Source organism: Zeugodacus cucurbitae, chromosome 4 (genome assembly GCF_028554725.1).
Source record: "Zeugodacus cucurbitae isolate PBARC_wt_2022May chromosome 4, idZeuCucr1.2, whole genome shotgun sequence".
Taxonomy (NCBI): Eukaryota; Metazoa; Arthropoda; class Insecta; order Diptera; family Tephritidae; genus Zeugodacus; species Zeugodacus cucurbitae.
In genome coordinates, this window is record NC_071669.1 from 70,702,467 (window position 1) to 70,718,763 (window position 16,297).

Sequence of the window (16,297 nt, forward strand, 5' to 3'; positions counted from 1 at the left end):
GACTTCACTTGCAACGAACCCGATATTCACACTCCACACGCACTTACACACACACACACACACACACAAACTCACATGCCTATAGCCGTACCAAGGAGCATACACAATGAGATTACATAGCTCAACTCGTCTATACCCACTTGAACTAAGTAACAAACGATGAAAATCGAAAGCAAAAACAAAAAAATACAAAAATAAAAAAAAAACAGTTGCAAATAAATATGAAATTTATTGAGATAGAGTATACAGTGCATGCAAATATTTCCAGCAAATATGGTAAATGTGTCAGAAATTAAAAAGAATATATCAAATTAACTAAAACTCACACAAGTGACAAAAACTAGCAGAAATATTTCACATTCACAGTCATACATACACAGTTATAGCAAAGGTAAAACAAACACACTTCAAACGGTATAAGCAAAATCAGTTATAAATACATATTTATGTATGCGCGATATTTGAAAGCAAAAAAAAAAGAACAAGAGAATAGCAAGGATATGCACGAAATACAAGTACGCGAATTAATTTCCGACGCATGGAATACGGTAAATGAGAACACGAATACGAAGTGTAGTATACATATGTATATGCAAATGTAGGCGTGCTGCTGAAGCGATAAAGAAATACATAGAAATATAGTATATATAAAGTGTAATTATAAAGGCTGTAATTTTAAGTAAATACAATTAAATGCATACAACACAAGAAGAAGTAATATGTTAAACGTAAAAAGTAAAAAGTAAATAAATAAATATAAATATATACTGAACACGTAAATTATTGAAAAGAGATACATTTCACCCACTCAATGAAATTACCTAAAATTAATCTTACAATAAAATATACATATACTAAATATTTATGACAACTCTATGTATGTAATAATAAAATATAAAACAAAAAGATAATAAACTAACACTAAATAAATATTCGTAAAATCATCTGAAATGTCTGTGTTTTTTTATTATAAATGTAGGCGACATGCAAAAGAATTCGAAATATAAAGGATTTGATTTTGTAGTAATAATAGAAGTTGAGGTACGATATAGACACGAGTGACAACATGGAGTGTTCAAAAATTAACGGGAATTTTTAAAAATTTTACACATTTTTATACCCTGAACAGGGTATATTACGTGTGTCACGAAGTTTGTAACACCTAGAAGGAAGCGTCGGAGGCCCTATAAAGTATATATATAAATGATCAGTATGTTGAACTGAGTCGATTTAGCCATGCCCGTCTGTCTGTCTGTATATATACGAACTATTCCTTCAGTTTTTAAGATATCGTTTTGAAATTTTGCAGATGTTATGTTCTCTTCAAGAAGCTGCTCATTTGTCGGAATTGCCGATATCGAACCTCTATACCATATAGCTGTCATACAAACCGAACGATCGGAATCAATGGCTTGTATGGAAAACTTACGTATTTTATTACATATCTTCACGAAATTTGGTGTGAGTTATTGTTCATAGAAATAATTTAATCTCCGTAAAAATTGTTCAGATCGGTTCACTATAGCATATAGCTGTCATACAAACCGAACGATCGGAATCAATGGCTTGTATGAAAAATTTTCGCATTTGACGTGGTATCTTCACGAAATTTGACATGGATTACTGCTTAAGGTAATAATATAATCTCCGAAGAAATTGTTCAGATCAGTTAACTATAGCATATAGCTGCCGTACATACTGAAAGATCGAAATCAAATGCTTGTTTTTACTTACTTTTTCTTACGTCTTTAGATTTGCTTAAACACATAGTTACTAAAAGAAATGCACCTGTGAAGGGTATAATAGCTTCGGTACAGCCAAAGTTAACGTTTTTTTTCTTGTTTTATTTTAAGTATGATGGCATTTTCAGCTGTTTTCAGTTCTTACTTTGTGTTAACAGTATCTGTTACCTAAAATAACATGCGATTTATTTGATGAAACGGAAACAATTTTTTACGAAATATATTTTTCCTTCAATCGGTAATACTTGGAGACCAGGAATGATATGTTTGGATAGATAAAGTAGAAATACTTTCTAACCTTTACATTGTTTACAATTGAAGAAAGTTCCCAACTCAGACAACACTAACTGCTCTGGGTAGGCGTGTGTTGACAAAACTAATGTCCAGTGATCTTCGAATATTTTGTGTCGCATTACTTACTGTTTTTTTTTTATTTGCGACTCGGTTATATGTTATACAAATTTTCCTCACGTTTCCTTAATAAGCTTATATAAAGATTGAATTAGCATTCCATTCCAATGAATTAGCATTCGATTCCACATATGTTACTTTCATCCATAATAATCGATCATGACAATAATAAATAAATATTCGCACACTTTGTTTATTTGAATATTATATTAGATGTACGATATGATAGCAAAATGCGATTTTGTAATTATTTCCATTTTTGAAATGGCAAACACGTCAGCGAATTGGCTCATTTCCAAAAAGCGCATCAAGCGCCACGAATAATTTTTTTTTTATTTTTATGTAAATTGTAATTGACTGATAATATATTTATACCATTTTATTATTTTCAATGAGGTTGAATATTCAAGCAGCAGGAAATTTAGCTGAAACAAGTACACCTTTTGTCTAACTCTACTTCAACAATTTTATTGATGCCTTTCTTATTAGCAAGTTCAATGATATCTAAATGATTGCAATATATATTATATTTTACTTAAAGAAATGTAATCCTGAGTAATTGCACTCCATGATTTGAAGAAGACCAAAAGATTGCTAAGGAGGGTTAGTTAGGTACATGAGCAATTAAAGAATACTTAATAATAACACTGTACAACACTCAGCTGAGGATTGAATCAAACCTATTTTTTCCGGGAGTTTTTCCAAAGTTAGCCCCCAAATTCGAAGTCCAATACTCAGGAAAAAAGTCGATTTTGTCCTATAGCGAGTCGTATAATATAGTTTTGAAGACTTTTCGGATCACCACTAGAACATTAGAACTGCACGAACTCTTAACATCCCAATGAAAAAGCTCAGAAGAACCATCACAAACTTACGTCGCTAGAGGAGTTTAGTACTTTGAGGATCGGTATAAGGTATCATAGAAGAATCGGAGAGTATTTACTTTTAGGATGACAACATTAATATTCCTGAAAGTGTTTGAAGGGAAATAAAAGCTGCGCTATATTTTATCATACTTTATATAACTCTACAAAGGCTCCGATATTCAAAATGTGTTGCCAATCCACATATATTTAATGTATCAAACATTTATACAAAGGAAGAGGACGGAACCTTTTTTGACTACTTGACGTTTTTTATAAAATATATTAACTAATTGTTTGATTTCTTATACATTTAATGGAAAAGTCGAAACAAGAATTAAGAATTTAAATTAGATTGCTTCCATATGGATCAATGGAACTCATTGGTACATCGCGTCTCACAACATCGAATTAATATACATATGTGTGAATACTATAGCTCTGAAGCACTTGTACTGTTTTCGGGACAAGGCGCAAATTTGTCTGGAGACTAGAAATCTCGAGCCAGAAGTGGTATTACTACATATAAAATTGATGAGACTTAAGCGAATTGATCCGGCTGTAAAGTGACTATTCCTGAATTTTTCATGTTGACGTCACATAATATTCTGCATAGACATAGCGGCATATGTATCAGCCATAGATTATTGCTTCACTATGTATTTGTATTTATACAAATGTGTATCAATTGACATTCGAGTTAATATGTACTTGAGTACTTTGGACGTGGTGACTTTCATTGGCCTACAATCCTAGTCACACCATGAGCGTGTGCAAGGTGTACGCACACACAGTCGGCAGTCGGCGTTATCGCTGCTCATTAGTTGGTGATTAAATTAGTTTAACTGTTTACTATTGGCATTTACACAAAGCGTGCAAGTACTTTAGCACACACACAAGCGCACTTCGTACATATCGGACTACAGCTGAGTGATAGCGATAGAGTTGCGCATGCTGTCGTTTTGACTGTACCACAACAAAAGAAAAATAACTAACAATAAATACGAAAATATATCAAGTTTAATAATTTAATAATTCACTAAACAACTAATTGAGTTGCGACATTAATAACTAATACAATAAACACAAGCACACACATCTTATACAAAAAAATTCACTAGTCTAAAAATCCGCTTTGCAGGCTCGAGATCAATGTGTCTGCTCCATTGGCGTCCAGTAGTTTTTATTGTAACATTGCAAACGAATTTTGGCGGGCAGGTTCTGTACTTTATCGAATTCGCAATTTTTGTGTATCTTCACCATGCGTCCATCGCTTCCGGGCAGTGTGCGCCAATAGACTGTCTGCATTGCATTTCGGCCAGCGATGTAGCGGGTGGTGGCGCCGACCAATGAATTCACATTTTTCGCAGACATTTTCGGAAAATTTGTATTATACTTTTTGTTATTAAATATTTATTTTAAATAAAATTTTGTATTAGTAACTTGAGTGCTTATATTCTTGCTTTCAGTGTTCACGACAATCTGTTGAATACTCGAGCTGAAACAATCTTTATATAGTCAGTCGCTTAAGCGCCAAAGTCATAGTTCTCAATTGTCGCATTGCTTTTATTATTGGTTTATACTAGCGATTGGAGTAGCAATCAGCTGGTGGCCTGTTGACTCTTATCAATCTTCAATTTGTTCGTTTGTATGAGTGTATGGGTGTATGGGTGTCTGTGTGTTTTTGTCGTTTTTTGTTGTGCTTCCAATTAAACAAATAAACGTTTATGATGTTATTGAATTATGATGTTAGTTTGTAGTTTCTAGTGATATCACTTGTTTGTAGTACAAGGGATTTCATCAAGAGGTTTCACTTAAAAGATTTTTATTTTGAAATACCACTTGTTTTGAAAATAGCACTAACTGAAATTACGCTTCAGTTTTCGTATTTTTATTATTTACAGAAGAGTCTAATGTATTAAAAGTAACTACTGACTTACTCACCGTCAGCCAGGCACTAGGAACAATATATGTACTTCAGGCTCGACTGGTTCTTGAAGTTAGAAGGGATTTATTTTTGTTCTCGTTGGCCACATATGTAAATACACCCATTATATTAAATCTAGTGAATTCTAATGAAATATTCTTTCAAAACTTCGCTTTGAAATACATTTTTATTGAGATATTCAAACATGAAAAATTTATTATAAAAATGATAACCCTAATGAAGATTTTAAATAGCAAGCATTTAAAGGAATAGCCTATATTTTTATAAATTACCACAAATTGTGTGTTAATATACGATTGCAAAACTATATTACTGCAAAGATAATTATCTTATGCCACACTTTATAAATATTCCATTTCTAAATATCACCAACAGGTACAATTATTTTTCAATACAGAAACACTTATTTACAACGACCAGGATGTAGACGTCGATGTAGTATGTGAAAGCTTGCGTCATCCTGTACTTTGTTGTTAACTAATTTAATGCAATCCATTATCTAGTAAACAATGAGCTGAAATTATAAGCACACACATACATACATAGGTGCAAAGTACATTTTCTGTGTGTATATGTAGAGCAATGTGCATTTACACAAATTCACAATAAATGATTTGCTGCGCTTAAATACGCATCGAACCGCCAATTCATGCTCAAACGTAAGCCAAGATTTGCTTAATCGCAATAATCGATTACGTCAAAGGTTTCTTGGACGCGTGTTCCATTGATTTACCGTTGAAAAATATTTACGACAAAATATACGTTATATTCCTTAAAAAATCGGTGAACAGTATAAATAAGGGAGAAGTAAATAAATAAATAAATGTACCGCTGTAATCAGCACTTAAACTAATTGCTTATAAGTATTAGCGTATGCGTAGTTATATTATTTAATAATATATATGTATTACTTGTAATGTATGTAACCACATCTGACACATAGTTTTTTTTCACACATAGTAATTTGAGAGATAACAGTATTGTTCGGCAAGTCCATTGATGATACTCGTATGATGTTACATATGATTTGTTAAGCCTGTACTTAAAATCTTTCTATTGATTGCGTCGTTGTCAAAGTGGTATGATTAGTAAGCCGTCATATTGCGTGACAGTTCTTATTTTTTATGCAATGCTGATGTAACTGTATTTAGACTGAAAACAGCATACATTTTTTATAAGAAAACATATTTGTCTTAGATCGTTTCTTCCTGCAAAGAAGAATATGAACTTATTCTGATCACTTTAGAATCGTCAACTCAGTGCCTGCAGATTTCGTAAAAAGCATTGGAATTCTAAACATTCTGATAAAAAGCAAAAAAGATCTATAATTTTGCAACTCATAACCTATAAACTAAGAGCACACATCAAAAAATATTTTTGAAATTCAAATCAAAGTAACATGTATATACGAATATCTTGCATTGCTAGCCCAACAATTTCATGGAACCTCGAATTCGAAAAGCGGTATACAAGAATTTTGAGGTTCGAAAACGGATTCTCTTACACTGAAACTAGCAGCGGAGTGGATTGGCTACCGGGCGAATGTTCGTGACTACAAATCTCAGTTGAAGCCAAATTTAAAATATCAGGAGGAGGTTTCTAAAGTAAAAAAAGCTTCTAATCAAATCCTCATTCAAAAGTGACATAAAAACTAGTATAACAACAAGGGAATTACATTATTTCAACATCGTTTAACTGTTCGGCATGACACAATATAGAAAATAGTTCTAGCCTTTATCTCAAGCAGAAAGCTTTTCAACTTTTATTGTGATTATTTACTACTACTACTGCTAGACACTTAACAAAACACCTAAGTGCTGAGGTATTAATTTTCCAATCCTCCAAAAACTCATACCAAAACATTGTCTAATGCATTGACCATCATATTTCATTTTACAATTGCAAGTATATTTTATATGTAAACAAATAATAAAACCAAGTTCAAGGGTTTATTATACATGGACTTGCACGCCCATCTCGCATGCTTATCGCCGCGCAATTAGAATGTCTACGAGCTTATCAGATAATTAATTGTGACTTCTATTGGGAACACCTCATATTTATTTATTTTTTGTTGTTACTAATTTCACTTAAGGATGTCAATACGTCAAATTCTTTCTCTTTGCCAATCAAAACTGATAAATATATATATACGAGTATTATCAAATGTTATATTATAAGTATAAAAATCAAATTATACCCAATATACGACTATTTCGAAATAATAAAGTATACGTTATGTGATCATATGGAAGAATATCGGATTAAGGAAGAAATTAGCTGCTGCAATAGTAAGTTTCTACATTATAAAGCGCTTAAATAAATAATTTCAAAATCAAAAATAAAAAAAGACAATTTTTCTTTAAGCACATCACGCGTTGGGTATAAAATATTAGCCATGAAAATACAATTTATATTTTATTACCAAAAATCATCATGGTGCCGCATGGGCTACCCCTATAAACAAGGTACTTGAATATATTTATATGGACTTACAGCTTAAATGATAATACATTTCGTCAACAAACTCGTAAATTTCGATCAAAAATGTTATGTAAATCTAACAAGACAAGCGTCAGTAATTACTATCGTACAAAATAATATATTTTAGAAATATCAATAAAATAGAGACTACGACGGTTTCTTCCACTTACAGTTTTTGAAGTGCCTTTGACAGAAAGTACATTGGTTCGTGACGTCATTAACGAAAGAAGTGATAGGTTTCGTTTGCAATTACTATAAATTTTTGTGATTTTGTGTATCAAGTGGTATATTGAATACGTGTCTCTATCATTCTATATATAAGCGTATCCTATTCCAGATATTAGAAAAGTGAACAAAGTTTATAGTGAAGCACTACTAAATCGGTAAAAGCCGTATAATGGTAACTTCCTAATTTGGATTCTGTAATAATTTAAAAGCATTCGTCTAAAAGAATTATTTCCTTTCTCGTACAAAACTTTCAATTGAATTTTAAATATATATTAGGTCTACAACTTTGCTTCCTCCGTATTTTTTTGTAAATTTTAGTTTTTTTTGTGTAAAAACGGTTACAAACGTCGATGTTACAAATGTCAATAAGCCTCAGCCGCACTTTTCTTGGAATTAAAAAAGAAAAGCAAAATTTCCCGCAAATGTCGATAATTCGGCTCAAAAAGTGACATTTTCAGTTGAGAATAAGTTTGGTATGCAAACAGATCTCTACAAATATTTTGTTGGGTTAATGTTGACACAAATGTCCAAGATCGATATAAAACGATTTAATCGATTTAATCGACCAGTGCTTGAGACATCTAGACCTAGAGACATCTATTGGAAAACGCCGAAAGCAAAGTTGTAGACATAATAATTTCATAGTTTAAATTATTTTGTTCGATTTGTTTCAGGTGTATATGAGTATTATAGATTCTGAAGCTAAATTTATTTTGGTGCGAACTCGCAATGAGCGCACACTACTTAATTGCTTGTTGTGCACAATTTTTCGTATTTTTACGACAAATACACTAGACTTCCGCGGAATATTTTTAAAATAACTTATCATAAAATGATTCAGACGCTTAGATTGTGGCAATATATAAACAAAATTTTGTAGGAGTATAGGAATAAAAATAGTTGCCAAGCAGTCTACGCAGTGCATCGAACTTTTTCGGCATTTTTTTCTAGTTAACTAAATTTGCAGTTACAGATTGTAAAAGTGCGATTTCCTAAATTACATATATTATTTTTATTTATGAATATATGTATATTTTCTTTCAACTAAGTTTCATAACGAACTAATTTAATTTGTATAAATCACTTACGCAAATGTCATTTATAAATATTCGCTTATTATGACAAAAAAATATCTTACCTTGACCAAAAAATAAATTTAAAACGTAATTGTTCTAATTTTTGGCTAATTAACATATAAATGTGTAATTTCAATATTATTTAAAAATTCTTCGTTTAAGATTTGTAGATAAGCAAAAATTTGCTTTTGACGTCAATAAACCTAGGCCACTCAAAGAGTATACTGAAATTATTTCTAATTCCGCTGAAAAATAATAAAAATTGTTGCTCTTAGCTAAGAGAAGCCAATAACACTAATTTATAATAAAATATCCGACATGAGATTTATGTTTCCGATTTGAATTAAATTGGCTTTCGAAAATTGAGTTTGATGAGAATAGCTTTGATGACGTCATGTATTTTCGTCCATTGATTAATCAAGCAAGATTGCGAAAACAGTTATTAAGTGTGGGAGTATACCACAAAAACATGTATTTATTGCTTTTTGTATTAAGCTGCATGACCCACATAAAAGCCCTAGCCCCTTCTCACCCCAAGTTGCTTACTGCTGCTTTATTCATGGCTGTACTGCATAGTCCATAGGCTTAAACGAGTGATGACCGTTTCAGCACATTAAATTGTTAAGTTTATCTATTTACGATTTTAACATTTGACACTATGTAGTTGCATATCATTATTCGCTAAGCAACGCTATTGACTTCATGCCTTTGAGAATTATGGGTTAGTTACAACTCAACTCATACATATGGGTCAGTGGATAACATAAAGTTGAACTTTTTTTTTTAAATTTTTGAACTTTGTTCTGCAGAATTAAAATGTTATAAATTACACAATACCATCTCGCCAGACTTTCTGCAGTCACACAGTTATGCTCCACAGTGCACGCACACACACACACTGGTTACGTAAGAGGGAATTATTGTTTGTTTTACTTAATGGGCCGCGGTCTGTACGTTTATCCAATCTTAGATGTACAGATATGCGGTATAATGTAGTTGTTGTTGTTATTGTTGTAATCTTAACTTAATTAGTTGCACAAATAATTTAATTAGACGCAAAATGCGCCTACACATATTTTTGATGTTCACATATGTATGTATACAAAAGCATGTTCCGACATATATGTGCTAATGTTTGTATGTATGTATGTATGTATGTGCTTGCGTTGTTTTCTCAGCAAGGCTTACACAGTCTGACACTGGAGTTTGTGATGACTAATTTAATTGAATTGGCCACAATTCGAAAATGCTTTGTCTGCTGTCAAAAATGAATGTAATCGTCGTCAGTGTGTGTGTGTGTGTATGAGCATAAATAAATGTACATGTATGTCGGCAATTGACTACTATTTTGTAACAGAAATAATTAAAAACAAATATTTAATGGATTTTTGGAAATGTATTTCAAATCAATTAGCTGTACAAATATCGAAAATTATTGCATGAATTTAGGCGTTAAGAATGGGAAAAATGTCAAAGATTCGAAAATACTTAGAAAGCAGCGATGAATTGAAGAATTTGCGCCATTAGTAATACGACTTGAGCATAGCAAATAATCCAAATAATGTGAGCAAGAAGATATTCATTAGCGCCGGACTCGCAGCCGCTGAACTGCACACCTTACGAATAGTTTCCGTGTCTAGGCCTCGTCGCGTCAGCAGATTTCGAATACTACGCAACTCCTGTAAGCATACAAATCATTTACAATAAAATATATAACGAATTAATATTTTCAAATACATATTATTCATTCTGGCATACACACCTCTATACTCAGCCCCCTTTCCGTTCGACTGAGAACCAGCGTGTAAATGGAAGTAGACATATCATTGCCACAAAATGTCAATACCAAATGATCATTAACCGCTTTCACCACCTGCACGGTGCCGGTAAATTGTTTGTACGAATTGAGCGCCACCAATGAACCACGCTGTTCACCGATATTGGTCCATAGTCCAGGAGTTCTTTCGGTGTAATTGAACATGTATTCCAGATCGTTATCACTTTCACTCCAAACTAATCGGAGGTAACGCGCTGAATTGCGATCATTATTTGTGTTTTGTATATGTTGTTGTTGTTGTTGTTCGTTTTGTGTACGTCGTTGATTGTATTGTTGTGTGTATTGGTGATTATTATAATGATTGCGCATCTGTAAAGCAATAGCATGTTATTGCATATCTCTATTTGTTGCTTTTGAACAATAATAATATTGATAACATTAAAATAATAATATAATGAAGTGTTTACAGCCGAGCAGTTATTTGAAAGGTGTGTCGTCTAGATTTTGTCCCACATATGTATGCCTGCGATAAGTGATTAAATATTATTATAGAATTGAAATCGTCTGGTCCCTCCAAATTCTGCAAATAATTGTATTTCAAGTCTCTAATTCAGTATTCCTAAGTTTTTTTTTTAAACCCATTTAAGCAGACCCATTATGTGAGACATGGCTTGCTGTAAATTCCTGTTGTTGTTGTTGTTGAAGCGGCATAAAATATTCCCCAAATAATTTTGAAGAATGCTGCTGTTTGACAGTCCTTGGCTGGATAAAAATCCGTGTCCATTCCTGTTACATAGAACCGACTGTCGTGAGAACGGCTTGTAAAATTCGTCATACGCCCCGGTGGACGTATTAAACAAGTTTTGGTATTAGGTCTACAACTTTGCTTCCGCCGTTTTTTTGTAAATGTCGAGAATTCGGCTCAAAATGTGACATTTTCAGTTGAGAATAAGTTTGGGATGCAAACAGATCTCTACAAAAATTTGTTGGGTTAATGTTGACACAAATGTCCAAGATCGATATAAAAAAACTCGATTTAATCGACCAGACCCTAGAGACATCTATTGGAAAACGGCGGAAGCAAAGTTGTAGACCAATATTTTAGAAACAAAAGGTTAAAAGAGAATATCTTTTCCTATGGAACAAAACAAACAAAAACAAAAAGTCAGTTTTGATATATTTTTCTTAAAAAATCACTCGTTTTAAAGCTATTTCTACTAATTTTCTAAAGGTAGAAAACTTTAGTAGCTGCATTGTGTATTTGAGCAACACCAAATGCTCATATTTCCATCTTCAATTATCACTAAAAGTGCAAAATACTCATAAAATCTTTCGGTTACTCACTTGTTCTGTTATATCATTCAGATGAATTATTACGCAACTGTCATACTCGTATACACCGGGTATATCATGTGTGTGAATAATGATTTCCTGGCCAAACCACCTGCCAGTGATCTGAAAAAAAGAACAAATAAAACACAAAACATAAAATGAAAACATTCAAATGTAATTTATGTATGCGCGAGTATTTGTGTTGCAGTAAAAGAAAAGTGCTTCAATCACATACACAAGTACTCACTTCCACTCATTCATTTTACTAGATACATATGTACGAGTATGTTAAATGGAGTCTTCGCTAATTGTATTATTGAATTTGTGTAACCTTTTGTTGACTTCCATCAGAGTATTTCAATAAATGGGCGCCAGCAAAGTATTCAAAAGTGAAGCATGTGCATATGTACGCCAAAATGTTTCGTACGAGTACATTGTTATGTATTTAATATAAAAAATTTTTGAAGTTACATATTAGTAATAGTAATTATGCCTCACAATAGCAGGAATACCCTCAAAAGTGTAGTAATATGAATCTATATGAGATATTGTTGTGAAACTTTACATAAACGGAAGTTAAATGCATTTAAAAGGGCATTATTTGCTAAAACTTTTAAAATTTTTATTCGACTATACGGCCGGAAGCCCACTTTTCAAAACGAAAGCCTTAGTTTAGTCAAACAACTCTGACAATTCATTACTTTCCCTATTTCTTCTAAATTTTTTGGCATTTTAAGTTCATAATTCGAAAATATATACATATATTTACTCAAGACGTTTTCCAGTACTCTTTGGCCAGTCAACATATCATATTAACGATATAATTACACATAATAAATTTTTTAATATAGGATAATTTATTTTTTAAGATTTCTGGCTGCTTACAACCTACCCCAACATTTGATAATTGAATCTTTCTTTCTTTCTTTATATAGCGCCATCGAAAGTGTGTTTACCGTAATCACAGTAGCTCTATGTACTCGCGTGTTTCGCAAAATATAATAAATTCTTATCTACAAAACTTCAGTAAGCCTGGCAGTTCATAATGACTATGTAGAATACGTCCCTAGTAGAAAAGCGATTCGCAAGCTTCAAATCGCTAATTATAAATAAAGAGAAAAGTTTACTTTTCTGATTACACCGGTCAACAAAAAAATATTTTAAGGTTTCTGTTCTCATGCTTGAATTCTGATTCTAGACATTGAAAATTTATTTCATAAATCAAAGATGGCAGCACTTTGATTAACCCGAGAGTAAACAGTATTATTATTTGTAAGAGGCACAGTAGTGAATGTTAACCTGTTTATTATAGCTGTACCAACAATATTAGTGTATTACTCAGTTAAAAAATGACATCAAGTCAGTGTAAAAATGATGTCGATTCATTCTGTTTTATTTGCGGTGAATTTATTAAAGTTAGAAGTAAAAAATTTGCTTTATCAACAAATTTGAAACTTTGCGAAGCCTATGAAGCCTATTTTAACTTAAAAATCCGTAATCAAAATAATCTATAGTGAAATTGTAGAAAAAATATAAAAATCAATCATTTCGAAAAAGCTTAAAAATCGAACAATTGCTCTAATTTCTACGAAAGCTAAAGTTTGCCGGAATAAAAAATATCCCTATTTTTGTTATAGGAGAAACTAAAATTTAACATGTAGATGTCAGACTTAAAAATCGTGTTAACCGGTGTTATCACCTCATATAGCTCAGTTAGCCGATTTATTTTGATTTACAAATAAATCATCTCATACGAGGTGTGTTCAAATAATAATGGGAAATTCTAATACAATACAATACACGACCCTGAAGTACGATACAATTTTCGGATGTATTCAGTGTTGCATTTTGTCTGTAGTAGCCGCTAATGTTAAACGGGTTTTTATGAGCTTGGGGATTTTTGTTTGTTAAAGACTCACACTTCGTTTCTTGTTCGTGAATTCTTGGCCAAAAAGAATACTGAAACGAAATAAAGAGGATCTTAAAGGGCCGTCGTTTTGCAAGCATACGAGAAATCGCTGAAAGCGCTGAAGGATATCCCCAAGATCGAGTTTGAGAAGTGTTTCGGCAATTGAAAGAAAGCACTGCCATAAATGCTTAATATCATAAGAGGAACTATTTTGAAGACGAAAACATTAATGTAGACGAACGATTCTCTTGAAATAATATTACTTTCAAATATATATATATATTTTTTTTTTGATTTTTTAAATTATAATGTACAAAAGATCGGAAATTCGTTTTCTATCATTAACCATTTATAAAAATTGTCTTGAAGTGATAATATTTTTGTACAAATCACAGCCTTAGATTAGTGTGTTTACTGTCTCTGTATAATTGTAAAACTGCGTGCATAAATATAGCATAATTATATAGAATACTCAGCACTAACTGAGTACTTCAAGAATATTTTCCTTCTAACTATGTATGTGATATGGTAGCATTACTACTGTCAGCCACTGTAGATGTTATCATTTTCATTTTCAAATTTGTTTAATGCAAAATCTAATATTATAAATAAATATGTATATTGCATATGTATTGTGTGATTGTTTTATTTTAAATATTTCTACACGTTATCAAACCGTATCAAAATTAGTAATAAATTGTTGTCGTTGAACTTTTTAGCTCTCACACAAGCTTCAAATTTATAGAATATATTATGCATGAACATATAAATCAAGAATTAAAGGGTTAATCCTTTTTGCACTTTATCCTACCTGTCCTATATCCACCGAGTGTTGAGGTTTAATATCCATGCACAGCAGTGAACTCTTGTACAAATTGCGATCTGTACTGGATGGCACATCATCGTAGTTTTGGTATTGATTTATGGCAAAACAGCAAAGTATGCCGAATTGAAATACGAAAAAACGCACAAAAACTTGCAATTGCATTTTAAAAATTCATATATATTTTTTAGCAAAAATAAATTCAATGTAAACTTTCTTAGCGGAATATTTCGTATTTCAACCGAAGGGCGAACACAACACAGCGCACACAACGTGAAAGCTCGCAGCACAGTTTTCAACTGGAGCGGGCGACTCGTCACTATTAAGCAGATCAGGAGCGATAAGCGATGTTTTCTCCAGTAGCATTCAACATTATTGCCGATTTGTTGCTATTCATTGTTGTTGCAATGCTCATTCTTCTTAATTTTACAAGCTATTGACATTAATAAAGCGGATGGGATGGGAGCTACTGTTATTCCATTCCAACAGCGGTACGTGCATGCGCTCTCGCATCTCGATTTTGGAAAACATGGATCAATTTAGAATCACAATTTGTTTTTCATAGATACATATGCTTATTTGCACACGCACACACACATAGCCATGTGTTTTAGTAGATCGTAGCATGAATGGTATAAGAATATTTATATGTAGTTGTGTATGTCAAACACATCCGTAGATGCTGTGCGTGTGTGTTTGTTTTGAGTGGGTCGAAATGTTATGAAAATTGCATACCAATATAGTAAATTGGCAACGCCGCAAATGGTGAGCGCAGAGAGCATTCTTGAACGCCTCCACTGAATTGAAAATTATCAATTAATGCTGTGAGTTCGCCAAAGGGGCCTGATGTTTGCCCTTTATACCGCTATAAATGGCGTTGACCGTAAGTGCTCTACTCTTATGGTCCAATTTGTTGAACGCTATGCTATGAATCATGCCGCGACAATCACTTTTGTACCCAATGCACTTTTGTGAGAACACGATATTACTTTGTCTTCATTGTCAATCACTATAATGAATTTTACTAATTTAATTATTATTTTATTATCAAACCCTGAAGTGTCGATTTGAACCCTATTTCTGTTGGATCATTATGCAATACTCCAAATAATTAAATGTTCCGAAGAGTCAATTACACTATTGTAGTTTCAGATTTCTGTGATCTTGAAATGTACTGAGCTTTAAAGCTCATACATAAACCATAAGTGAAGTTGGCGATTCGGAACCCTATTTCTTTTGGCTCTATCGTTGTTGTAGTTTCAAATTTCTGAAATCTTGAAGTAAAGCTCTTAATAATGGCAGCCTTGAAATCCAACGCAGAATCACTCTTGCCAACAGGTGCTACTATGGACTAAGTAGACAATTGAAAAATAAAGTCCTCTCTCGACGAACAAAAACTAAACTCTACCCTAAGTCCCTCATCATTCCCGTCCTACTTTATGGTGAAGAAGCGTGGACGGTGTCAACATCCGATGAGACGGCACTAGGAGTTTTCGAGAGAAAGATTTTGCGGAAGATTTATGGTCCCATAAACATTGGCAACGGCGAATACCGCAGACGATGGAGTGATGAGCTGTATGTGTTATTCGACGACATAGACATAGTCCAGCGAATAAAAAGACAGCAGCTACGCTGGCTAGGTCATGTTGTTCGAATGGACGAAAGTGCCCCAGCTCTGAAATTTTTCGATGCAGTACCCGCTGG

At 32.7% G+C, this 16,297-nt stretch overlaps 2 protein-coding genes across 2 annotated transcripts; both read right to left on the reverse strand.

Annotated features, from left to right (window-relative positions):
• Positions 1-4,030: 4,030 nt before the first annotated feature.
• LOC105212965 (uncharacterized) lies at positions 4,031-4,516 on the reverse strand. The gene has a single exon (XM_011185387.3). The coding sequence runs from the start codon at positions 4,388-4,390 to the stop codon at positions 4,166-4,168; it is 225 nt and encodes a 74-aa protein (XP_011183689.1). The 5' UTR covers positions 4,391-4,516; the 3' UTR covers positions 4,031-4,165.
• Positions 4,517-10,128: 5,612 nt separating this feature from the next.
• Positions 10,129-14,910, reverse strand: LOC105212958 (uncharacterized). The gene is made up of 4 exons (XM_011185371.3): positions 14,582-14,910; positions 11,874-11,984; positions 10,515-10,898; positions 10,129-10,431 (listed from the first exon to the last, which is right to left on the reverse strand). The coding sequence occupies exons 1-4, from the start codon at positions 14,756-14,758 to the stop codon at positions 10,276-10,278; spliced, it is 828 nt and encodes a 275-aa protein (XP_011183673.2). The 5' UTR covers positions 14,759-14,910; the 3' UTR covers positions 10,129-10,275.
• Positions 14,911-16,297: the final 1,387 nt, after the last annotated feature.